This window comes from Gymnodraco acuticeps, unplaced genomic scaffold (assembly GCF_902827175.1).
Source record: "Gymnodraco acuticeps unplaced genomic scaffold, fGymAcu1.1, whole genome shotgun sequence".
NCBI classification, from domain to species: Eukaryota; Metazoa; Chordata; class Actinopteri; order Perciformes; family Bathydraconidae; genus Gymnodraco; species Gymnodraco acuticeps.
The window spans coordinates 3,104,049-3,131,826 of record NW_022990558.1 but is presented as its reverse complement, the minus strand read 5'-3'; the positions used below and the strand labels follow the sequence as shown (position 1 = coordinate 3,131,826).

Sequence of the window (27,778 nt, the reverse complement as noted above, 5' to 3'; positions counted from 1 at the left end):
TTGTTGGATTGATTGATCTCCCGTGTTTGAACCTACCTGTACCTGACAAAGTACTTTGAACTTCCTGAACATTCTGCCTGTTTCAGTGTCATGCGTTTTGGCTCTAGTATGCCTGTATCAGTCAACTTTACACTAAGACGCTTGTTGGGGTAAGGTTTTAAAAAATGGGTGCCTGTTCTTTTAGTAATGGTTAAAAGACTGTATTTGCATAGATTTCTTACTACCTTTAAATCCTTCAAAGGGCTTTTACATATACAAGTCAGCATTCACCCATTCAAACGCATTTGTCGCTTTGATGATATTTTTATGATGTCCTTGTTTTTTTGTTATATTAGGCATTATTATATTATGTGTTCTGTCAATGTTGGTTGTGGATGTTTGATATTCTTATAAGCAAATTCCCCTAGGGGCTAAAATATATCATTCATTCATAACCCCTCTAGTCCCGAGCACTGACCTCAGCACGCCCATCAGGAGAGTCGCCAGGGTGAGAGAGGACAGGGACAGGGAGTAGCCAATCACAGAGATGAGCCTGAGGGCTGTGTGCCGAAGCATTTCTTCCTCCTGGACACACACACACACACACACACACACACACACACACACACACACACACACACACACACACACACACACACACACACACACACACACACACACACACACACACACACACACACACACACACACACACACACACACACACACACCACACACACACACACACACACACACACACACACACACACACACACACACACACACACACACACACACACACACACACACACACACACACACACACACAGACATATGGAGAGAATAACAACACCTCTTCAGCATTTTAAGCTATCATTTGCTATACTTGGAGGGAGCAGACACTTTGTATTTTACTTCCTCACCTTGTCTTTGAAGTATGTGTCCTCCTTACAATTTGACTCATCCCTCCAGGGCTCGGAGGAATTCTCCCTCCGTCGCCATCTCCCATTTTCCAAACATTCTCTGTGTGCGCTCCTTGAGGTGTCTGTAGGTCATAGAAAACACAATGGTATGCATGGTTTCTTTCTATTTGACCTGTGTTGGAGCACTTTAGTTGTTTTGACCTCATTATAGACAGGGCTTCCATCACTTTTCAAAGAGCCATTTACAATTACCTTTTTCTTGAAATCTTGCTAGCAAACGTAAAAAACTAATGTGAACTAACTGTATTCAAATATGTCTGTACGATTATGGACAAAATAATAACTTTGATTATTGTGATCAATATTGAGGTCATGATTATTTATCACTTCTGTTCTTTGGTGTAATTGACATTACAGAATTGGATATCAAATCTGTAATCTATAATTATAATTCCCAAAATGAATGGGTATGGTCTCTTCTTGTGTCATTATTTCAAACATCATTGTGGTAAAAAAAAAGATAATTGCAGAAGGCCTGACTTATTTATTTGTATCTCATGGTGGGACAGCCTGCACAGAACATGGTGTACTAAAGTCAGTGTTTCCCCTATATACAAATAGTGGCGACGCAGCGCCGCTGCTGAAATATGCGCGCCGCTGCTAATATATTTTTTTAACTTTTTTTAAAGTAAAATAATAATAAGTGGCGACCCTTTTTAATTTTTGATTGTTTGTTATGTGGATTTGTAGTATTTGTGTTACTGTATGTTCAATAAAGGTGTATTTTTGCTAAATCTTGAGACATTGCCACTGTATGTACTAGGTAGGGCCAGATCTGGGGGGTGCTGTGCTGACAGCTCTGGGAGGGGAAAAAACATTTTTGACCGTTGGTGCTCATCCTAATTTTCGGCCTTGATGTAACAACATTCATAATTAAGTAACACCCTTTTCACCCCAGTTACACTTTTCATTTGCCCTGTACGATGGGTGCTGCAAGTGATGAAAGTGGGGGATGTTGGCTTATCAGTAAACACATATTTCCAAGGCACTCCTTTATATTTATTAGGATAAATAAAAACAGGTTTGAAATCATTCCAATGTATACTATAGGACAGTAAACCAAAAATATTGTTTAAAGTTGGAGAGATACAAAAATATGCATTTAATAAATAAATGTTAACTGGTAAAATAAGATATAAATGAACAACACAAATAAAATAAGTTACATTTATTTGTTATTGGCTACGGTAGGTTATTGGTTATGTTCATATACTTATTTGATTATTAAAATGTAAACCGATCTTTCTCATATGGGTGTTTTAGAGTTGTACCCCCTAGATCAGGTCTCTAGTAATTGTGTGCTCAAAGTGCACCAGATTGAAGCATTTTACTTTAAAATGTTCAAAAGAATCTTCCCGGGGGGGCTGACCCCCGGACCCCCCCTAGAGGTTGTGACGTCCACCCCAGAGTCCTGCACGGGTCTGATTTTCAAGACCCGCTCCCGCCCCGCACCCGCGACGTGCAATACCGAACCCGCCCCGCTACCCGCACATATTGCCAATTAGTTCCGCAACCCGACCCGACCCGTCGGCACAAGATCCGCAACCCGACCCGAACCCGCATAGCCTATGAGCAGTGAAAACGTGCAATTATTAACACACGCAGTTGCATATTTGTCTCAAAAAGCGTGGGATGTTGGTTATTTGCTCCATCTAGGAACCAAAAGCCTCCCAGACGTTGGATTTCGCTCTTGAGGAAGTGTTATTGAAAATGCTGTATTCTCCGCTAGAGAGCTTCACCTCAGCCATTTCGAATGTGGCGCGCACTGCAGCAGATTGATGCGCTGCAGAGGTTATGATTATGCGCGGTCCCGCGGGGGAGAGGTCTGAGGATTTAAACATTAAACTAATTTATTTACCACCCGCGAATCACCTTTTTTGCGGGTCACCGCGGGTACCCGACCCGATGCAGGACTCTGGTCCACCCCCCCAATTAAAACATGTTCATACAATACTGAATACATTTGAATCCATTTTGACGTCTATTACCTACGTCAATAAGCATCTGTAGTGTATTTGTCTTTTGTAGAGATTTTTCATTTATTCTTTATATATAAAATCTCGCCTAGGAAAGCAAATTGTCTCGAACCGGCCCTGGTACTAGGCCTCAAGAGCCTTTCTTGTGCTGGCAGACACATAGAAACAAATTGGTGGGGCGCACTTCGCACGCGCACACACAAAAAAATTCCACGCGCTCCGCGCTCACATTATACTGGCCCCACGTGCCTTAGCACCGCTGCTATGACTCCATCCTAGGGGAAACACTGAAAGTAATTACAATTTTTAAATGATTTGATCCGTAAGGTAAAGTCAGGTCTCCCTTGAAAAAGAGATCAATGATCTCAATGGGATTTCACCTGGATAAATAAAAGTTTTGAATTGAATTGAAAGAAGTGTCTGCTGTGTTGAGTGTGGCTAAAAACAAAACTGCAGCTGACCTATGGTAGACTGCTGATTGACATTTAAAGCATAACTGTGCATTGATTACACATTCAACTGCACAAAGACTTCCTGTGAGAAACCTTACAGTTTGTCTTGTGATTCAGCCAGTGATTGATTCACTTATAATAATGAATTACCAAAGGAAGTCAAAAATAGTAAAAGGAGCCATTCACGAAATAAGCTTCAATGACATTTATTTATAACGTGTGACCTTATACAGTAGTTGCTATAGAACATTACCCTCGCTGATCCATGGTAAGTAAGAAGGACAGGGGACTGACACGTTCCCCGGAGAAGAGTGGGGCCAACACACAAAAGTGTCAAACGTTCCTTTACAGTAGGTTCCTGTAAAAAGAGAATATTCAAGTATTCATTAAAGTAATAACAATCAAGGAGACACTAACAATATAGCAGCATCTCACCAGCTTCTGAGGGTGCGCTTGTTGTAAGAGTTCTGTTGCAGTTCTCCCAGTATTCATTCCGTTGGGCTATCAGACTCTCAAGCACTGAACCTGTTACCTGCATGTTGATTAAAAAGTGAAACAAGTTAAACTGAACATTACATTTAAGAGAATACAAGCATTTGTGTACAGCATGGGTTCAATTCAAATCCGGCACACAGGCCTACGCTGTTATCAGCCTCACATATCCTAAACAATGTATATGTTTCCCAAAAATGCGTTCAAAGTGCATGCTGTGCTCATGGATAACACTGCTTCATATCAAAGCACTTTCTGAAATATTTGTAAGATCAGTGCATTTCACTTTTAACAGCAACATTTAGGTTGCATTTTCTGTCATTCTTCCTGTGTTTTTTTTTTGTATTTAAATAGCAATTAATATTGCAGTAATGTAATGTAATGACTTATTTGATCTACTTGTGATAGAGCCCTTATCAGGTTTTAGGACAACATGGAAGTGAAAGCAGTGCTCAGTTTATTTAGTGTGAAAGGGCAATTGAAATATTTGATCACTCACACAAAAATTTAGGAGAATAAGTAAAGGATAATGTGGTCATCGATGTAAAATGCACACCCGGTAGATTGATCATGTAGCAGGTTGCGAAGCATTGCAGTTTGTTAGTGAGTATTAACAAACTCTGAAATGTCCAAAATATGTCCAAATTGGCCAATCAGAATCGATTGTGATAAGTTTGTTAATCATTTTAGCCTTAACAGGATTACCGTATGTGTAATAATCAGTGAGTACATGTAGTTTCTTAGAATAATACACTGCCCCCCCCCCAAACACAGAATCCCCCAAATAACAAATCACAAATAAACCTGTTTACGACTATAATGAATCATACAAGAAAGTGATCATTTAAAGTTAGTAGAGTAAGTGAGCATTTTACATTGTTTTCTAATCCTCCCCTGAGATGATTATAGCACTTTAGAATATATCATCTCACAAAGCGGTTGCACCGCACATTGTAGCATAACTGTTACGGTGTGTGAAGCAGGTAGGACCCAAATGCAGATTAACGTGAACATTCCTTTATTTCAAGGCTATACTCACAAAGACAGAACAGAACACTCACCGACGAACTAGTCATGACACAAGACGAACCGACAAAGACAGACAGAAAAACCAGAACTTAAATACACACAATTCAAACATTTCGATGAGCAGGCGTTTCTACATGATGTTTTTAATAGTGATTTACACATTGTTTCACTTATGACCGATGTTGAGTTAGCATGGAATTATTTTAAATCCACCTTCTTGGCTATATGTGACAAGCATGCTCCTTTTAGGACATCTAGGATAAGCGGTAAAGACAACCCCTGGTTTAATGATTCTATATCCTCTCTCATTCGACAGAGAGACACTGCCTGGGCTAAAGCAAAGAAATCGAATATTCCATTAGATTGGAATCTGTATAGGACATTAAGAAACAAATGCACTAAGCTGATTAAAGACTCTAAATGTGCCTACTATCTTAATGCAATACATGACAATTTGAATAACCCTGCAAAGTTTTGGAAACTTGTTAAATCCTCCTCAGGTTCTATCACTCCAAACAGCCTTCATGATCTCTTAAGGGTAAATCAGAGTGAAATCAAGGGCAAAATGGATATTGCAGACAGCTTTAATAATTATTTTATTTCTGCTGGCTCAATCTTTGATTCTAGCAACTCAGGGATGATTGCTGCAGAAGGAGAGCCAGGTCCTCCGCCACTTGACCCTGATCAACTGTTCACCTTTGCCCCCATCTTGACCTCTCAGGTTCACAAAGCTTTAATGAGCCTAGATGTAAATAAATCTTCAGGCCCAGACAAGATAGAGCCGTTCTTCTTCAAAGTTGCTGCAGGTCTGATTGCAGAACCCATAACCTCTATTTTGAATCTCAGTCTTTGTGCTGGTGAATTGCCTTGCTCCTGGAAGTCGGCCATGGTTCTCCCCTTGTTAAAGGGCGGAGACCCCTCTGACCTAAATAATTATCGCCCTATTTCCAGACTGTCTGTAATGGCCAAAGTCTTTGAATCTCTTGTAAACGAACAACTGAAAAAGTTTCTAACTGACCATAATATTCTTAACGAGTCTCAGTCAGGCTTCAGATCAGGCCATAGTACTACTTCAGCGGCTATGCTAGTCTCAAATGACATAATTGAAGCACTAGACAAGAAAAAACACTGTGCAGCATTGTTTGTTGATCTGTCTAAAGCTTTTGATTCTGTGGATCATGCATTGCTACTGCAGAGGCTTGGCTGCATAGGTCTTGGCAAAATGGCTTTGAGCTGGTTTAAAAACTATCTGAAAGAACTCAGTGTGTCTCAGTAGAAGATTATACCTCAGCTGCTCTTACTGTAAACAAAGGTGTTCCACAAGGTTCTATTTTGGCCCCTGTCTTATTCTCCATCTTTATAAATGAACTAGGAAATGGGATAAACCCAGCACGGTTTCATTTATACGCCGATGATACAGTTGTTTACACAGTGGCTTCCTCTTTAACCCAGGCCATAGAGCTTCTACAGGATGCTTTTAATACACTGCAACACTCCTTGCTAAGGCTAAGACTGGTCCTTAATGCAAAAAAGACCAAGTACATGACCTTCTCTCGCTCTCGAGCTAATACAGCTGTCCCTCCGATTCTGACACTGGAAGGGACATGCCTTGACAAAGTAGCATCCTACAAATATCTGGGCATATGGATTGATGAAAAGATGGCCTTTGATGTTCATATTGGGAACCTACTGAGAAAACTTAGACCTAAACTGGGCTTTTTCTTCCGTTTAAAGAAACGGAACTCGAGAGGTGACTTGAGAGGGGACCCGAAAGGAAACTCGAGAGGGGACTCGAGAGAGAGGGCTTGAGAGGGAACTCGAGAGGAGACTCGAGAGGTGACTTGAGAGGGAACTCGAGAGGAGACTCGAGAGGGTACTCGAGAGGGGACTCGAGAGGGGACCTGAGAGGGAACTCGAGAGGGGACTCGAGAGGGGACCTGAGAGGGAACTCGAGAGGAGACTTGAGAGGGAACTCGAGAGGAGACTTGAGAGGGAACTTGAGAGGAGACTCGAGAAGAGACTCGAAAGGGGACCTGAGAAGGAACTTGAGAGGAGACTAGAGAGGAAACTTGAGAGGGGACTCGGGTAGAGACTTGAGAGGGGACTTGAGAGGGAACTTGAGAGAGGACTCGAGAGGGAACTGGAGAGAGGACTGGAGAGGGAACTGGAGAGGGGACTAGAGAAGGGACTAGAGAAGGGACTAGAGGAGGGACTCGGGAAGGGACCAGAGGAGGGACTCGGGAAGGGACCAGAGGAGGGACTCGGGAAGGGACCAGAGGATGGACTAGAGAGGTGACTTGAGAAGTGTCTTGAAAGGGGACTCGGGAGGGGACTTGAGAGGTAGGTCGAGAGGAGACTTGAGAGGGAACTGGAGAGGAGCCTTGAGAGGGAACTTGAGATAGGACTTGAGAGGGGTCTTGAGAGGTGACTTGAAAGGGGACTCGAGAGGTGACTAGAGAGGGAACTTGAGAGAGGACTCGAGAGGAGACTAGAGGGGAAACTTGAGAGGGGACTTGAGAGGTGACTTGTGTCGGTCGGTACGCCGACAGGACACGGGGAGCTGGCGTCGTCTGGGGAGCCAGCAGGAGACGAGGTGCTGGAGTCGGCCGGTACGCCGACAAGACTCGGGGAGCTGGCGTCGGCTGGGGAGCCAGCAGGAGACGAGGTGCTGGAGTCGGCCGGTACGCCGACAAGACTCGGAGAGCTGGCGTCGGCTGGGGAGCCAGCCCTGTAGCCGAAACTGGAGTCGAGCCCATGGCTTCTGGGGCCGGTACTGAAGCCGGAACCATGGCTGCTGGGGCCAGAACTGGGGCCGGAATCATGGCTGTGTGGGCCGGTTCTGTAGCCGGAACCATGGCTGCTGGGGCTCGGGCTGCTAGCCTGGCCTTGCGACGACTCCTCTTAGCAGCCGCCTGAATACTCCGTGGACCTCCATAAGCCAGACGAGTTCCGGAATACAACTCCTGGACAGGAGCAGGAACTGAGGCAGAAGCACAGGTTGACTTCAGGCGGAACCCACCAAGGCGTATGGTGCCAGGTTGGGAATTGGGAGACATGGAGTTAGCATGCCTGGGGCTAGCAGGCCGGGAATCACATGTTTCAAGGAAGTCCAAAATCCAGTCAGGTAAGAACTCCACAAAACATAGTTTATCTGCTGCCAACCGGTGCGCCTCTACCAGAGCGGCCCTCTTCTACTGGACGCTCCCTTCCACCAATCGAAGCAGCAAGCCAGATAAAAGGTAAAATGCTGTAATTCTACCTCCCATGGATCATCTGCTGGGTCCATTTGTGGGTCGGTTCGTAATGTTACGGTGTGTGAAGCAGGTAGGACCCAAATGCAGATTAACGTGAAAATTCCTTTATTTCAAGGCTAAACTAACAAAGACAGAACAGAACACTCACCGACAAACTAGTCATGACAAAAGACGAACCGACAAAGACAGACAGAAAAACCAGAACTTAAATACACACAAGACTAAACACACAAACAAGACACAGGTGAGGAGGGAGGAGAAAACACAGGGGCCACAGGTGAACACAATCGGGTAATCAGACACACCAGGAAAACTAACGACAGGGAACCACAGACAGATCTAAACAAGACAAAACACAACGCAGACAGAAAACCAAAGACAGATCTAGACAAGACACAACGCAGACAGAAAACCAAAAACAGATCTAGACAAGACAAAACACCATAAAGACAGATCGTGACAATAACGTTGCCAGCATTTCACAGCATAAACCCCCCCCCCCCCCCACCCTACGGATGCCTCTCCTCTGTGTTTTGGTTACCGTTCGCTGCCTTAGCTAATTGCTCAATAGATCTGCTGGTGCTTTGCTAGCTCAATCAAAAGAGGCTATAAGGCTCAGGTGCTGAGCTGAATGATATTTCCCTGAAGGTTCATTACTATAAGTAATGTGTTTCAATTTAATTAGATTTTATTTTATTTGTGAAGTTTTAGGTTTGTTTGTTGTCCAGAGTTTAAGAGTCTTGACCACCTACTTATTGATCATACATTTGCATATGAAGTGCCTTGGAAACAAAGAGAATGTGATACTTCACAGAGGCTTAGATTGATTTAATTAAGATACATGCGAGTCATTTGAGACACATATCAACAGATGCTGAAAAACCCTTGATCGAAAGAAAGGAAATCTTCGGGTCTAATAAGCTAATAAAGTATCCTTCATTTTAAGACTGAGCTCATGACGATGTAATGATTCTGAATGGCATAACATCATAATTACCTATACATAAATCTCAACAAAAACTGGTTTAATAATATACAATGGGTTGAATAAATGAAACGTAATATCATATTTTAGAGTAAACCAATTCCATTGCATTTAAAGTTTCTGAATGGATGAGCAGTGGATGTTGCAGTATTAGTATTTTCCCACTTGGTGGGAGTATTTAATAAGCACCAATTACACAGTAGACATTTTCTTCTGTGTGCATGTATACAGGCAACTAATCAATATGGCTCAGTGCATTAGTGAAACATAACCCTCTATTTATTCTTAATTTAAGTCTGTCTTACTAAAGGTTATTATATTTTATAGCTATAATTTAATACCAAAATTAGGATTCTTCCTTAATTTGCTGTCATTTCTGAAACAAACCTCATTTTGTTATGTTTAAGAAAAGAAACTCCAGGCTACAGCCTTCCTCTCATTTATACATCAGTGTCAGGACCGGGGACAGCAGTTTATATATTGGGTAAACACTCCCAATCTTCAAATCTGTGTCCGTTTGGCACATCAGCCTGTGTCCCAAAGATTTCTCTTCTACGCCGTCTTTCATTCGGTGAGCCTCGTCTTGTCAGGACTGTCTAAAGCGTCACCACACCTGTCTTCTGTGTTGTCTGTTAAGATACTAAACCTGCTTCAAATCAGGTAGCAGACTCTGAATAATTAATTAGCCGTATAAAATTGAAGATAAAAGTTAAGTGTTCTATGATTTAATTTTCCTATTCATTATGTTTCTTTGCTACATTCTTTTATCCCTTGAGAAAAAAAACCTCTAATTTGATTTCCAAAACACAGTTGTTTTTCAAGCACGTCACTAAACTGAGACTTTCTGACAACGACTTCAGAAACTGCACAATATGTGCACATGTGAGTGAAGGGACCTCCTGTAACCTGAACCAATTATGTAAAAGGACCAATAAAAAAGAATCTGCCACATGCTGGTTTTTAAAATGTACTTATCCTGAGTTATCTGTCAGTAGGGTCTTTGCTCTGTTTCATGATAAATGTTATATTGTCTAATACAATACATCAGAAGAAGAATGTTTTTGTGGAGCCAAGTTCCGTTTAAATATTTAAAATAAAAATGTATATTGAAGTTAAGGAACTTTTGCAACATGTCAAACGGCACCAGGTCAAACCGGGCCTCACTAGATAAATCCAAAGACCAATGAGTAATGAATGTTAGTTCATTGAAAGGCATTATTAGTGTATGCATTGTATGTACTGTATATGCTGGATTGGGAAGGTAGCATTCAAAATATATTCCGTTACAAATACTAGTTACACATAAAAAAGTTGTATCTGTAACCTAATCTCAGTATCACAATATAAAAAAGTAAAGTAATAAGGTTACATGTCCTTATTACTTTCCGTTACTTTTGTATTACTTAATATCAAATGCACTGTCTATAAATAAAAGATAAAATAAATATCAATAAGATGTTTTTTACTCAAGTCTAATTATGTAAGACAACAGAACAATATGGCCATGGAAAATAAAACAAAATATTTTCATTATCGAAAATGTGTCTAAATTATAGGCTAGCCCTTAAAAAGTATAGTTTACAATGTTGTTGTAGTTTAAAACATGATGTAAGAGCAAACACAGTATTCTTGTCTCAGGTGTCCTCCTAGAGCATTTAATACAAAATATATTTTTAATGAAGAAAAATGAAAGAAGCCTAAATGAAAACCAAAAATAAGGCATTACTTCTACATTGATCTTTATTTTGAATTGTATTGTAACATTGTTATTCTGCCAGTAATCCCCTTTTTTCCAAATGTATCAGTAATCTGAGTACGTCTTTTTGTATGTAACTGTAAGGTAATACAGTTATCTTTTCTTGGGTATCCTGATTATGTATATTCCATTGCTCCCCAAGTCTGTTTAAGTGCATGTGCAATGACTGTATTATGTGTATAAGTTGAGTATTATTTACCTGGTGGATGAAGAAAACAAAGAATAATGTGAGCAGGAGGGTGTGTCTTGCTGTGGTCGGGGTCCTCTTGTGCCAGGTTGGCAGGAGCATGGTGCTGGGGGTTCACATTGAAAGCAGGTTTCTGGTCCCTCACTTGGTTTGCCTCCTCATACCTCACCCATTCCCTTGCAAGGCCTCTCACTCATCCTACTCTTATCCCTCACTAAGTCCACTCAGCTCGGCTCTATTTGCCTCGCGACACCAGGTAGCTCCAGAATATTCAGAATTTGTTGGACGAATTTGACAAGGACAGCAATTCTTCTTCTCCAGAATGTGATTGTGTTGTAGTTGGTATTCCACAATTTCTTCTCAATGTTTTCCAAAGCGTATTGATGGTTCTTTCTATACTTTTCCAAAAAGTTTCTTCCTTATGATTGTTATTATTTGGTAGGTTATTCCACAGTAGGTGAAGAAGTCCTAGTCCCCCTTTCCCTGAAGACCTCTTCTCCTATGAATGAGGTGGATCCGCAAGTACTCCCTATAGACACGGCATAACTGAGAGCGCCTGTGGAGCCTCACGGAGAGATTCCCTCTCCCGCCCCATCCTCCCTCAACCAATCAAGATAAGGCGAACGGCAGCCACATAACTAACTTTGTTATCGAAGAAAGCTGATCACCCAGGAGCAAATGGACACACTGCCTAGGACCAACACTACAATACAACATTTGTTTTATTCAATATCCTAATACAAGTACACATACAAGTACCGACAAGTACACATACAACCACACACACACACACACCCACATATACAGAGCAAATACCACCTGTACTATAGACAGAGGGGGGAGACGCTGGCCCCTCCCTTCTGTTTAGATATCTCACACAGTAACTGCGCATCACCCGGCTTTTTTGACACTAATGGGAACCCAGTGTAAACTATCAGCACCTAATCCAAACACAGGCCTGCAAATGGGAGAGCAGAAGCCAAGGCTGCCTGCATAAGCCTTATGCATGAGGCCTGTCTCACTACATATTTCAGGAAAGGCATTGAAGTGTGGAAAGGATAACAGCATTATTACTTGATTGTATATTTTATTCGTTTTTAAAGCAGCATAATTATTTTTGTTGGGCAAGTGTGGTATTGAAAGAAGCAGATATAAGATATTATCACCATGAAAAGTTGATAAGGCTAACATAAGAAAACATGAAGACCTACAGCAAAGACAAGCAACCTGTACATATACATTACATATGCCCTATTTTCCCTTTCTTGAAGTTCGTTCTTTAGGTTTTTTAGCATGTAAATGGTCTGCAAAGGCTTACACCCTAAAGCTCCCTCCAGAGGGAGTTTCTCTCACACACAGACGCACGCAAAGCCTCCATTGGACTCCTTTGTTTACTTCCTAACATACAGTAGTGACATCACTATGTAACACAGGAGTGCAAAAAGCAGTAAAGTGAAAAGTAATGTACACAATCTACAGAATAAAATATAGAATGAATTGAATGATGAATAAACAGTGAGGGGTATGCATATACACAGCAGCCTGCGAGCAGTATGAACAGTGTGTATGAATATGCTAAGATATATAAAGTATGAAAACGGTAAGCAGTGCAAGTATAGTATAACATATATAGATATTAATTTCATGATGATAAACATTGTGGAACAATGATGAAAAATGGGAATGGATGTGGCGACGTAAAACTGATACAAAACAACAACAAACTTGTGCCGAGCCAATTGGAGAGTTTCATCAGCAGCACGGGGTAAAAACCACCAATGAGCGCTCAGCTCGAGATACCAGCGAGTCGTTTCCCATCAAGCATTTAGCTTCCGCAGCCCGTGGAGAGGAACTGCGCCGCCTCGCCGCGCCTCGCTCTCAAGGCTGCGGGCGTCTTTGTCCCGCGAGATTTCAACGTCTCATGTGGGCGGGCCTCCAGAGCAAGTCGGACAAAATGACTAACCATCATGCAACGCACTAGCAAGACGTTGATCGAAATTGCGCAGGTCTGCGTCGGTCTCGCTTATCTCAAACAAGAAAGAAATAAATTGCTTTTAAAATCGTGCTGCGCAACACGAAAAAAAGGGGAAAATCGTGTTGGTGAACACGAATCAATAGATTAAAAATCGTGTTGGTGAACACGAAATGCCATGAGACTGGGTTGGGTGATATGTGTTTAGCGTAGCGTGTACTGTTAGGTGTTTAGAGTAGTGTGTTTTGTTACCTCTTGGTTAGCTGCATTTCCCCGCAGCCTCCTCCGATTAGTGGTGATTGATTAGTGATTTCACTAACTATTTTTTGTTTCATCTTGTTGTACACCTTCATTGTTATTTATTAAACCCTATTATAATTGTAACCAAATCCATTCTGGTGTGTGTTGTGTTCCTCTACCCTAGAAGGGGACGTAACAGGAACACATCATGACACATTACATTAAAAATAATCTAGCAATGAAAAACTTAACAGCAGCCAATATTTACTATATTTCATATCTTTAACTCCACATGAATTATTATGATTGCCAATGACATAAGGGATTGGGCATGATTATGTCAAGACAAAAGCAGCATGCAATATGAAGAGGCAGGTAAAATGAAAACACATTTTTCGAAACTGAAGGAGCAAACCCGAGGGTAGCATGGGAAATTGTTTGACAGAATCCATTGCAGAGAATATATATAGAATGTGATTGTGTTTCAGACCTCATAGTGGGCAAGCCATACCATTATTTGTGACTGTGATGTAAGAATAAAATGTTGGAATTAAATTTGTCCAGCTCAATAAGCATTATAATGTAGAGTTTTGACAGGGCAATACATTGTGTGTCTAACCAACATACAGTAGGCTAAAGATGAGAAGAGAGGAAAATACCTATATAAAAAATTGTCATTCTACGTTATAAAAAATATATATTTGAAGGGCAGTAAAGCAGTTTGAGGAAGATATGGCCTCAGGGTGTATGGATTCCCCTTTGGAGCTAGACAGGAAGGAAAGCGGCTGAAAAGGCTGTCGAGGAGATAATGTAAGAATACGAGTGTACCCAAATGATACTGACGACATGGTTTTGCTAGTCAAAGCCTCCCCCTAAGTTCTTGCTCTGTTGGTTAAAGTTATATTGATCAGTATCTTATTATATTTTATCAGATTATAGATGGGAAACACAGAAGCTAACAGCTCAATCATAGGTGATTGGAAGTCGATGCATTTGAACAGTCATCTTGAGAGCTACAGACAATAGCGCAAGCCCTATAGTGCAGACAATAACCAGATCTGCACTGCGGTCAAAAGCACTTACTCGGTCAATAACAAATACACCTAAATAACATACCAAACATATTCAATTAAGAAATATGTACTATATAAGTGATCAATAATTATTTAAAACAAACTACGTATAACTACCACATTATAAATGAGTGAATGTAAAACTTAAGGAGTTTCAAAATAAAATACCTTTGAAGTCTCATATATGGGCTATCATCCCTCTGTGTTTAGATGAGAATAAAACAAAAACTGTCTAGTATCAAAGACTCATTTCACTCCAGGCTGGTAGCAGGACACCCCATCTAGTCACTCAGATAAAATCATGACATTCTGATGTAAAAAATAAAATACAAGACGAATACGCTGACACCCACTGCGATCAGTAAAAGACAGAACATGTTTTTCTTGATGTAGAGTATAATAATAATATTAACAATAACCTTTATTTGTATAGCACCTTTCATACAGGAGTTGCAGTCCAAAGTGCTTCACAATCTCATAAGATAGAGTTTAAGAAAATGGATGTCAAATAAAATACAGTTAACAAGAACATTGATATCACATATGAAAGGGTTAAAAGACATACACATAAATAAAATTAGCATAGAATAGACATTGAGTAAAAAATAGATTCAAAATTCAGGATAATAAAATAAAACCAAGTAGCTATCTAAAGCTTAAGCTTGAGCTTTTTCTTGAACATTTAGACCGAGCAGGCTTCCCTGATGTCCAACGGTATCGTGTTCCACAGCTTTGGGGCATAATTAACGAAGGCCGCATCACCAATTTTCTTATTTCTGCCTCTGTTTAATTGTTAAGTAGGAAACATTTAAACAGCTGACACAACAACTTGCCATGGGCCCAAGGCGCTTGAGGCAAAATAGGCAATGATGAAGGCTTAACAATTAATTTGATGTAGACAGGTTCATATTATTATCAGTGATACTACAAATATTGCAAATGTTCTTGTACTGTAAGTGTAGTGTATCAAAAACACATATATTTGTTGCAAGTGTATTTAAGAATAGGAAGTTAACATATCATATCAGTGCCCCTAAAAATATATCTAATGGTATAGGACATAAGGCGGAGTATGTAGTTATGTACACATGACAAAACACTTTTTAATCTTTGAATTTTTTTTGGGTGTGGAGTCCCTCCAGTTCCTAGAATGCACTATCTTCCATGAGCTGAAACTGACATAAAATGCATATTAATGGGTGCCAAGCAGAGACTGTTTTTCAAAACATTTCTAAAGCAATAACCCACAACTCGTCATCCCTGGCCAGCAGATAACTCCCAGCACCATACATTGTTTGATCCGTCTGCTACATTGTACTTACATCGTACATGCAGTGCATACTTTTGAGAATTTCAAATGTATTCTTGTCTGTTCTATAGTGTGCATTTAGATGTAGATACTCTTATTTTACAGTGAATATGGATATTTTTGCTTTAACCTTTATTTCTCTTCTATTTTACACTATATTTTCCCCCCCAAAAATTCTGGATGATAGCTCATATATGACACTTCAAAGGTATTTTATTTTTGAAACTCTACATCAGATTGTCCAGATTCTCTCTAATGCGGCTTTCACACCAGCGCTTTTCCCTTTCTAGCTCCGAGCTAGAGCTTTTCTGGTTCAGCTCCGGTTTCCCTTTTCTGCTGCCGCTCTGTTCACACCGCCCAGCACCCGACTGGTGCTGCCGCTGCTGCGTCATGACGTCACCGTTTACATCGCTGATTTGCTCCCCAACGGCATTATGGCGCTCACAACAACGGGGAACTGCGTCGGGTCGATGATCGTGTTGCTTTTAATCACACGAAGCCAGATTAAATTGAATAACGACTTCTCCAACCTTATACTTTGCTCCAGAGTGCCGTGGTTCATTGTTTATTAATGTGTTTCTGCAGCATTTACCGACCGCTGCAGTACTGTTCTTCCACGGGAGTTTATTCTCCTCCGTTAGCTCCCGGTTAGCTCACACTGCTGCGGCCGCTCTAAAGTATTCACTGTCCGACTCACACAAGCAGCTGATACATATTCCCAGTTCCCCTTAGCCTAAGTGAATGTGTGTCAGTCTGAATTGACGCTGTTTGGCATCACAACGCTGTTATGAAAGTTTCTCTGGTATAAAATGGGTGATGTTAGCATAGCAAACAAAGCTAAACTGACTACTTGCTATTGCTATCCTATTGTGGCATAGACCGTTTTCTACAGGCACATTTTACCGGCGTATTTTTATTATGATTCTACTTGTGATAGTCGGACACGACAACCTGTGCAGCCCATGTATTGATTCCATCCGATAATACAAAACAAAACGTCTGCCTCTCTCCACAATGATCAATAACAGTGAACGGATGGTCAAAGTAAGGTACAAATAAACAAAATCACACGAAGCCTGGTTAGTGTTGCCTGACTTTATAAAGTGTGTTTATAAGCACTACTGCTTGTAGGCAGGCATGACAGTCGACCCATGTTCAGGGGAGGTGGGTTTAGTTTCCTGCACGCCTCGACGTAAGAGAGACGTAAGCGACGCCACCTCTTAGCTCCGAAGCTCTTGCCTCTAGACCAGTGTTTCTCAAACTTTTTCATACCAAGGACCACTTAACCAATAAAAAAACACTCGCGGACCACCTAACTCCACAAATATCCAAAAACACATCGTTTTTTACAAATCGCCTGAAAATGGTACAAACAAGTGGCCACATGTGTGATGAACGTGTTTATCTGGGCTATATCATGCAATCGAAAGTGAAACTTAAGCTCGCTCCATTGCGGAGATATTCCTGCGAGAGTGCGGAAAACTCAAATAAATAAATGTATTTCAAATGTGAAATATACTCACGGACCACTAGGGGGCGCTCACGGACCACTAGGGGGCGCTCACGGACCACACTTTGAGAAGCACTGCTCTAGACCGACAATTTTTTGGAGCTGGAAGTGAACCGGATTCCGGAGCTAAGAGCCGGCGCCGCTGCGGTGTGAACAGGAAAAACCGGCGCTTTTCAGGCTCCAGCTCCGAGCCGGAGCTGAAAAAGCGCTGGTGTGAAAGAGGCAAAAGTGACTAGATGGGGTGTCCTGCTATCACCCTGAAGTGATATTAGTATTTGATACTGGACAGTTTTTGTTTTATTCTCATCTGTGACGGAGCGGGTCACAGAGTGACTGACTCCGCCACTGACAGCCGACACACCAAACATTTCCTGCTCTCTTCCGTCAAATGAACCATGCAATTTCTTATTTATTTTTACTTTTGTTAATTATGGGGAATGATTGTATTAAGAGGTGGTTAACCTGTTTTATGTTTGGGTCGGATTTTTATGTTGAAATGTGGTTTTGAGCTAATTGTGTCACCTGTTGACGGTAAGCCTGTGGGAGGGGCTATGGGCTCATAAGGGACGGGTTTTTTTGGACTGTGGCACTCTGAAGAATGTTGCAGTGAAGGCAACAGCTGGGACGTGTTCGGGGGTTTGTTGCAGAGAAGGCAACAGCCAGAACACGTTTACTCTGAATGAGTGATGGACGGCCTGTTTTTGTCTTTTATTTTGTTTGTTTAAGGTATGCTGGTTCGTATATTTTTTGTTGCTGTTAAGAATAAAGTTTTTTGGAGCGTAACCCAACCGACTAGGCCAGTGTTTGTGAACGGACAAATAGAGCCCCGTCACATTATCTAAAAACAGAGGGATGATAGCTCATATATATGACACTTCAAAGGTATTTTATTTTGAAACTCTAAATCAGATTGTCCTGATTTTGTCTGAGTGACTAGATGGGGTGTCCTGCTATCACCCTGGAGTGAAATGAGTCTTTGATACTGGAGAGTTTTTGAGTTTTACATTCACTCAGTTATAATGTGGTAGTTATACGTAGTTTGTCTTACATTATTATTGATCACATTAGGCCTATATAGTACATATTTTAATATGTTTGGTATAATTGTTATTGACCGAGTAAGCACTTTTATTTTGAAGGCAGTTTTTCCAGGCCGCTACCGTAATGCATAGGATATTCGCGCACCGCAAAACAACGCGGTGCTGGCTTGACTCTGTTTTCCGAAGTGGAGGCTGGCTTGACCGCAGTAGATCTGCAGTTCCTCTCAGCCCTGTAGAGTGTTTTAGCAGATTTAATATCACTGTTTTGGGTTTGTCTTACCGCTTGTTTCCAGACGCAACAGTTGTCAGTAGATAGTCCCTACAAATCCACTGTATATCACCTACTCAGCACTAAACAGCAAAAAGATACGTAGCAACTTACTACTGTAGCTCAGAGGGAAGAATTTAACTTAACTCAAAAGACATACAGTATATTTCTCATAAGAATTGTTGGAGACTCAAACAAGGCAAATTGGACATAGTGGACATAAACTACAAAATTGCAAACATGTCTTGCTAAACTGTTAGCAACCAGCTGGATGTAAAAATACCACAGCAAGCAGTGTGCTAACAGTTTAGCACCTGTTTGCTAACATATTAGCAATTCAAGTTAAATGAAATGATACAGTTTCATGAAATATTAATACAATATATAAGATGTTGATTATATGTCAATAATTAGCTTGAGTAGCAAAAAAGGAAAGTTGTTTCAAATTAGTTTTACCCTCAGAGTTTTTCCATCAGCTTTTCAAATACTTTCATATACACTCTTTAGTACTAACATAACTAAGAGATTGTTTGTAAAGCCCACTGCTTTGAAATGCTAAGTTTATAATGAATCAGACATTGTATACCTTTACAATACATCGTATAGTAAATGGAATTCATAAGTCACATCAGCATTTTGACATAAGTTGTATCTTTGGGAAGGGCTATGATCAGCAATTCTTTTTATAAGAAAATATAAATAATACAGTATATGGTTTTTGGATGAATGCATAGTGTTGTGTTATTTCACAGCAACTAAATTAGATACTAAATTAAGATCTGATTTTATTACGATTGTATAGTTTTGGCTAGATAATTAGATTCCACTGTGCAATGGTTGCAATTGACACATTAACCAAACTGGGTTGAGATCAGGTTCCCAAAGTGGATTAGGCAATGATATTTATTTCTACTCATAAATAATTGTGTTCTACCGTGTCAAGAGCAGACCTTATCAGTGACTAGGTGTTGCTAAAATGTTCATCTGGTTTGGATAAGATGTACTGGACAAAATAATTCATTTTCATTTTTAATGTTCAATCAGCTACATTGTAGATTTGTTTTATTACTCAAATTAAAGTAAAGAAATCCAGTACCACTAATAATGTCTGTAGAAAGATCCTGTGTTTTGTCTGACAGAAGGATATATTTGATTTACATAACATTTTAACTGCGCAGTCTCATACAATTCTGAGACATTAATCTATACTTATAGCAAGGTGTATTTTTACCTTATACAGTATTAATGAAATGCACACTTGACCTGTTTTACATCTAGATTATTTACTACATGAGTAGCACAAGAAGAAAATCTAATCCCACATCATTTATTTAATACCATACAGCATTTAATTCTCAAGTATTATCTAATGATATCTGGGTGAGGATGTATATACGTGATTGTTAGCAGAGATAAACACACGAACCAGGCAACAGAACAAAACAAGAACCCAGAACTAAAGTTCCTTTTATGTCCTTGTTGTAGAAAGAGGAGCATATGACTGATTGATTTGTTTGTAAACCTACATGGTTGATTAAATCATACGCAGTCTTAAATGCTCTTAGAAGCCATCAATATGAATACCTTTTTTTTGTGTGTGGCTGAAAACATGGTCCATGAGTGCATTGAATAAACACTGTACCGTTGAGGGCTGGAAAACCAAAAGAAGGGTTAGACACTAGAACTAGGGGAATGTTGAGGGAACTACAGTATGTACATAGGTGAGTTAGGGTAAGGGTTGGGGTTAACCCTCTCCCAGGGAATAACATTTTGATAATCAATCAATCTTGATTTTGATATGTCATAAGTCAATCAAAATGTAACCCAATGGCACAAACTACACATGTGTGTGTTTACAGGGTGTACAGCATATGACACACTCAGTCCTTAGACCCTCACAAACTCCCAAAGAAACCCCTCCAAAAAGGAATACCTCTCCTAGGACGGACAGACATGCAATTGATGTTGTTTTCTTTTTATATACTGCCTTGTCTTGTTTATGTTTCTTCTGCTGGTGTTATGTATTGTGTATTTTGTTTTTTGTGTGTTTGTACGGCGACCTTGAGAGCCTTGAAAGGCGCATATATATATAAAATAAATGAATTATTATTATTGTTTATGGATTAAAAAATAGATATACAGAGTAGACAATCCAAATGACAAAAATTATAATGTGAACATTTATAAAAAAGATGGGTCCAGGGGCCTGTACTACGAAGCTGGTTCAACCTAACCTGGATATGTTTGAGTTAGCCGGTTGGCCTAATCCAAAACATACGCGCTCTCGCTAAACTGTACTACGACGCGGGTTATCAAGTGGATCGCTCAAGCCAGCCGTGTCCTATCTAGTTAGGTGCGCGTTCACATGAAAGGGGTGGTATCTGGAGCATTCGACCAATCACAAACATGGAGAAGCGTACTGACAGCGCAGCGTCATAATTCCTGAATGAAAAGTGAACTTTAATACTAGTCAAAAATGAAGAAGTTAAACTTTAAACATCCATGACTTAAACACTTTATCCAGGATAAAAGCCACATAGCTGCACCTGCAAGGTGAATACAGCTGGCAAAAGAAAGAGTGTTTGAGTGCGTACATTAACAGGTTTATGATATCACTGCCCCGTCTAAGACACGATCTGACTTTAATTACATTTGTCTCGAGTGTTTCGTCAACTTAATGTGTTGCTTAAAATAATACTTCTGCATACAGTCTGTGACACTGTGAGTGTTGCACGGCCAGATACGGCTCAGCTGACTCAGATAAGAAAATATATGATACATTATGAAGTGATATGCCGCGGACTGTACTTAATGTTACTCTGATCCGGTTACTTATGTTGTGGCAGATATTTAAGTAAGCTTTCTTAACGCTAATGTTATAATAGTCAGATTGCTCTGAAGATGGGAGGTGATATTCTATTCATGTTCACGTTCACACAGTCGGTGATTTTTGCCGGCCGTCTTTCCTGCAACGGCAGCTTTTCTGTATTTCCTTTCTCCTGTAATATGACTTGATCGCTTTAAACTCCGCACACTGAGCTCTGATTGGTCAGCAGGCAGTGCTTTCACTGAGTTGAGCTCTTAGCCTGCAACCTAACCTGGTCCCGACCAGGGGGGTATACTACGAAGCAGGATTTTCGTTTAGCAAGATAACTTCTGGGATTTCCGGTACTACGAAGCTGGTTCACTTTTTAGCGAGCTAGATCTCCATGGTGATTTATCCTGGAACCTAGTCTGTGCTCCGAAGCAAGATAGGTTCCAGGATAAGAGATCAACTCAGCGAAAGCACCACGCCTGCTGACCAATCAGAGCTCAGTGTGCGGAGGAAATACAGGAAAGACGGCCGGCCAAAATCACAGACTGTGTGAACATGAAAATGAATAGAATATCACCTCCCATCTTCAGAGCAATCTGACTATTATAACATTAGCGTTAAGAAAGCTTACTTAAATATCTGCCACAACATAAGAAACCGGATCAAAGTAACATTACGTAGCCTACAGTCCGCGGCACTGTGAGTGCAGACGTCAATCCAATTATCATTCATATCACATCATAATGTATCATATATTTCCTTATCTGAGTTAGCTTATTGAGCCGTATCTGGCCGTGCAACGCTTACAGTGTCACAAACTGTATGCAGAAGTATTATTTTAAGCAACACATTAAGTTGACGAAACACTCGAGTCAAATGTATTTAAAGTCAGATCCACTCGTGCAGTGATATCATAAAACTGTTCAAACACTCTTTCTTTAACCAGCTGTATTCACCTTGCAGGTGCAGCTATGTGGCTTTGATCCTGGATAAAGTGTTTAAGTCATGGATGTTTAAAGTTTAACTTCTTCATATTTGACTAATATTATAGTTGACTTTTCATTCTGAAGTATGACGCTGCGCTGTCAGTACGCTTCTCCATGTTTGTGATTGGTCGAATGCTCCAGATACCACCCCTTTTATGTGAACGCACACCTAACTAGATAGGACACGGCTGGCTTGAGCGAACGAGTTGATAGCCAGCGTTGTAGGACAGTTTAGCGAGAGCGGCTTTGTTTTGGATTAAGTCAACCAGATAACTCAAAACATATCCAGGATAGGTTAAACTAGATTCGTAGTATACCCCCCAGGTTAGCCGCTAAGCATAAGTTACCATGGAGATCTAGCCTGCTAAAAAGTAGTGATGGGCATTTAGATTCCCTTCGGGGACATGAATCTTTTGATTCAGTTCACTTTAAAGATTCGTTCACTGATTCGTTCACCGGTTCGCGAACGACTTCTGGTGATTTGCACGTTCGCTAACGATTTGTCTTTGTACTTAATTCGTTCAGTGAGTCTTCACTACTGCCGAAGTCCGTACGAGAAGTTTGCTGGCGTAAAATGTATGATATTAAAACACATTTTACACCTCACCTTGTTGCCACATAAATTATGCTCTGGGAATAGGCTACATATTATTTAAGAAATATAATTGGCCATTGTTAAATGTCATAAATGTGTGCCTGACTATACGATGTATTACAGCAGGCTAGCACGTTATACTTTCAAACCCATGCACGTACTATGTGGCCTAACATAAATCCCAAAGCATTAAACTCCATTTGGCCGAGTTCAAAGTGAATACAAAAAAGATATCCTCTACATCGGTGACGATTTATTCATATTCTATGTACCCATCTATGTTTACCTTTTAGCTAGCGGCTAAGCTAGTGGGACGCTACGGAGCCCAGCTATCCGCCCTCTGAAGCTTTTAGGGCCGACAGGGGAGGAGAATGTCCCGCTAACGCTGTGTGTGTGTTTCGCATTAACGGGACGCTATGGAGCTCAGGTATCCGCCCTCTGAAGCTTTTAGGGCCGACAGGGGGAGGAGAATACAACGCTGTGTGTATTTATCGCTAAGCTAGCAGCTAAGCTAGCTGGACGCTACGGAGCCCAGCTATCCGCCCTCTGAAGCTTTTAGGGCCGACAGGGGGAGGAGAATACAACGCTGTGTGTATTTATCGCTAAGCTAGCGGCTAAGCTAACTGGACGCTAAGGTTCAGGTATCCGTCCTCTGAGGCATTTCTGGCGGACAGGTTGAGGAGGATGTACCGCTCCTGTGTGTGTCTAACGGAGCTCAGATGAGAGGGCTCTGATTACAGTTTTAATCCTCTGTCAAACTGCATGTTTTCTGCTATATTTGATGAGATAAAAATGATTTTCTGCCACAGGAGTTTGACAGAGAATAACTGAAAGTACACAGTAAAATAACTTCATAGTAGCCTACTTGTGGTAGAAGTCCAACTAGTACTGAGTCCAACAGTAAAGTACTTCATTGTATTTGTGGTAGTTGTCCATCTGAGTCCAACTCTGTCTGTGTAGAATATGGAACATCCAGTATTTCGGAGGGGCCCTAACGAGACCCTCCTCTTGAAAGAAAGGGATATAAGATAAAAGACCTGTAGGAAACAGTTCTGAACTGTTTCCGCCAGTTCTTTAAGTTCGTCGTTCGCGAACAGCTTCTCTTTAGCTTTTGGCGGCGACTCAAACAAACGAATGGTTTTGTGGGAGGACTCAGTTCATCTCGTTCACTTCAAAGATTCGTTCAAAAAGAACGAATCGTTCGCGAACGACCCATCACTACTAAAAAGAGAACCAGCTTCGTAGGACCGGAAAGCCGGAGTTTTCGAGAAGGGTCTAGCTGCGGCCGCGGACAGTACACGATGGTACACGACACAACCACTTGACACGACACTACGGTGGCTGAGAAGGGTCTAGCTGCGGCCGCGAAAGTTGTACTTCCAAATATGGTCAGAAGAGAGCACGCCCAACACGTGAGACGCTGACGCAGGGATATTTAAGGAGACATGGGCTGCTTCTCAGGTCGATTAAATGAAATCCTTGCTTCCCTCACTTGCGTCGTTTCCCTGCGTTTAGTCCCTCCCACCAGGGAAGCATGGAGGGACGCAAGGAAACCACGAGAAGCAAGGAAATGAGTTTTAAGAGCAATGGGACGTCCTTTCCTCCGGAGCGTCACGTGAAGCGACGTCAGTTTGTGATGACGCTGCACAGCTGATCGTCTGACAGCAGCTCTGTCCCCGTTATTTCCACACCCCCCCCCGCCTCTGTTAGTACACATTTACTGACACAAACTTTGTATCATCTGTTGTAGACCCCAATAAATAAAATTAAAATAAGAACTAATTCTCAAAAAAGATAAACGCCATTCTTAAAATGTATAAACGAACAATAGTTTGATTAATATTGATTAGAGTGCACAATAGAAATAAAATAATTGAGAGAAGAAAAAGAGATATGTTATCTATCAAAACCCAGTTAGATTAACATTCATTGGATTGCACACTTTGTTTGTTTGGATATGTAGCACATTAACATTTTAATAGCACTTAACCTCTTAATGACTGACTGAATGGAAATGACAATAAATGAAAATGTAAAACGAAAAAAGCGATCATGAAAATGTTTCCAAAAAATGAATTAAATGATTTTTGACCACTTTGTTGTTCAGATATATCATATATTTGTAACTAAATGATACATGAATTGAAACAAAACACGGTATAAACTGAGGAGTGACTCCCGTGAGGTTCATGTATTTTCTTCACTCTGCTCTCATGTCAAGAAGCATCAGATCAGTGCATGCACTGCCTCGTCCAATCAGTGAGCGATACACAGTAAGGGGGCGGGGTGAGTATCTGAGGATTTCATCGGAGGATGGTCTGGTGGTTCCTCGGTTATCGCTCCTCCATGATCGCTCCTCGCTCCTCGATCCTCGGTCCTCCGGCAGAAATAAGAGCCATGGGACGGTACTCAAGATGGCGCAGGCAAATCAACTTCCGGTGAGACCGAGGACCGAGGAGCGAGGAAATGAAAATAGTCGACCTGAGAAGCAGCCATGGAGGTTTACAGACAACAAACAATATGGCGCACCGAGTTCAGGTAATTAACGTATTGTGGTTTTAGATATAATTACATACTATTTAGGTTCTCGTTTGTTTGTCGATGTGGCTGTTTAGCGCAGTGTAATTGTGTTTATTTTGCTATATATATATATATATATATATATATATCTTAGCTTGACATGCTCGACGTTCAGTTAGCATATATGCTAACTGAACATGTTAAGAGCATTCCATGGAATATAACAAAGTGTATCTCGAGCCGGTTTCTCAAACTTACCTACTGCTCCTTTAAGTACGGAAGGATTGTTATAGTCAGAAAAGATCGGCTTCCTTAAAGCTAAAGTTGAATGAAATAGCCAAGTGTCAAACGCAATCAAAAGGGAGACCGAGATAAATCTTCCTCGTTGAACTTTTTCCAATAACATGATTTACTTTATTTGCATGGTCTGAACGTGTTATTGGCTGTTATTTTCTACAACTGTGTTCCCTGTTCTGTGGACTACAGTTGGCGGTTCATGTTCTGAATCTGAAGCAACAACGTTTTGTTCCCCCTCTTTTCTTTTTTTTTTCACTCTAATTTCTGATGTTTGACCTAGTTTTGCTCTTGCTTTCCCAGGGGTGTTGCACAGCAAATCATTGCAGGATCCTGGACAGAGAAGACTGCTCTGGATTTTGAGGTGTTTGCAATGTCACTATTGTATTGTCACAATTGGCTATTATGCTCTTACTAACTTTTCTTCATACAGGGGCTTCCGAAGCAGACCCATGGGAATGACAATGGTGAGTAAGAATAAGGCCGTGATATGGCACAATTGATTGCAAATAAACAGGTGTGCAATAATAAAAGGATTTAAGGAATGTTCACGTATAGGTAGGCCTCTCGTGCATCTTTCTTGTGGCATTATCACCTCCACATTTTATTGGAGGTGTGTGACTACTTTCTCACGGAGTTATAAGCCGTCACGTGTACATTATGTCTTGCATGTGCTAATAAAATTCTCATTACAGTATGCCTGGTATTTTGCCATGGAGGCCAGCTTTGACTTCAGCATTGTAAGTATTAAGGAAAGAAGTCACATTAAAATGCTATAACAAACTTAATGAAAATTGATGCTCTTTCTTTAGCATGACATGTCTCTCCTGAGAAGGTGGTGGTGTGTTATCCTGGTGGAAAACTTTGGACTGGAAGGGTATGCTGCAGTGCTACAAAAACATTTGAATTTGTAATTGTATTATCAAGAAGATTTGGGGGGAACACCTGGCTCTAAAATTCAACCTTCTGGTCAAGAAAATGTGTCTTAATTGCAGGTATGGAAAGAAGTTTGCTCACTATAGTGAGGAAGGCAGGGCGACCCTTAGCGACAATGTCCCACCTACATTCAGGATCAGTCGTAAAAGGACGCATGCAAGCAGCACCATGGTCAGTGTATCGCTCAACGTATCTATGACCCTGTGTGCCTGTTTCAGAATGGGTTACTACTCCTAAAACACATACAAAAACATTTGTTTTGTGTGGTATTGTGTCATTCTGAATCGAGCCTGGATCATTTTTGGAGGAGTTAAACCGTGCATGTAAAGCACTGTCAAAATAATGGTTGACTGTCTACAGATGCCCCTGGACACTGATGAGGACCACTCCTATAACAAGAGGCCTTACAGCTTCCTTCCTAAAGAGTCGGTTAGTGAATGGACACATTAAAGTGTACAACCCCTGATGCATGTGATTTTATAATATTACATATGACTTCTTTATACCATCTTGTCTGATCAGTGAGATGGAACTTTGTTCTCATGACCTCGCCAAGAACATGAGTGAGGAAGCGCACCAAAGGCTGAAGGCAGTGGCGGCCGGCCCATAGGGGCGCTAGGGGCGCCGCCCCACCTCTTCCCACATACAAAAAAAATAAATATATATATATATATTTTTATTTTTAATGAACAAGGTAAATATCATACAATTGGTATCACTAAAATGTATAATCTACAATAAAATCTCGTTTAAAATTGTGTTACGATGTCTAAAGTTACTGATAAGTCACATGTTTCCTGCCTGGCCTTGCCCATGGCATTAGTTTATCATTACCGGGCGGAGCCCCCGAGCCAAACAGCAGCAACCAGCACGTTGCAAAAGTCTCAATAGTAAACTGTGCCGCCGAAACATAATTTCAGCCAATCAGCGCTGTCAAATATTTTGGTCACGAGGGCGCTCACGTTGGCGCCCACGTTGCTTACGTGCGTTGACGTGAGTTGTTTTTTAGACTCGTGAGTGACCAAGGTGACGCAGTAGTTGGATGAGAATGGTGTGCAGGTGGATTCGGCGGACCTCGGTCCGCACCCAATTCCGTGCAAGAGCTACTCTCCAATCCTTTCGAAAGG

General features: G+C 41.0%; 1 protein-coding gene across 1 annotated transcript in view; it reads right to left on the bottom strand.

Annotated features, from left to right (window-relative positions):
• The window catches only part of LOC117553526 (glucagon-like peptide 2 receptor), a gene marked incomplete at its 5' end in the record, with an annotated part of 28,829 nt that extends 5,030 nt beyond the window's left edge, over positions 1–23,799 (bottom strand). Inside the window, 5 exons of the mRNA XM_034227507.1 lie at positions 458–564; positions 903–1,024; positions 3,644–3,748; positions 3,826–3,922; positions 23,767–23,799. Coding sequence (XP_034083398.1) covers positions 458–564; positions 903–1,024; positions 3,644–3,748; positions 3,826–3,922; positions 23,767–23,799 — 464 coding nt within the window. The remainder of the gene's footprint in view (positions 1–457; positions 565–902; positions 1,025–3,643; positions 3,749–3,825; positions 3,923–23,766) is intronic.
• Positions 23,800–27,778: the final 3,979 nt, after the last annotated feature.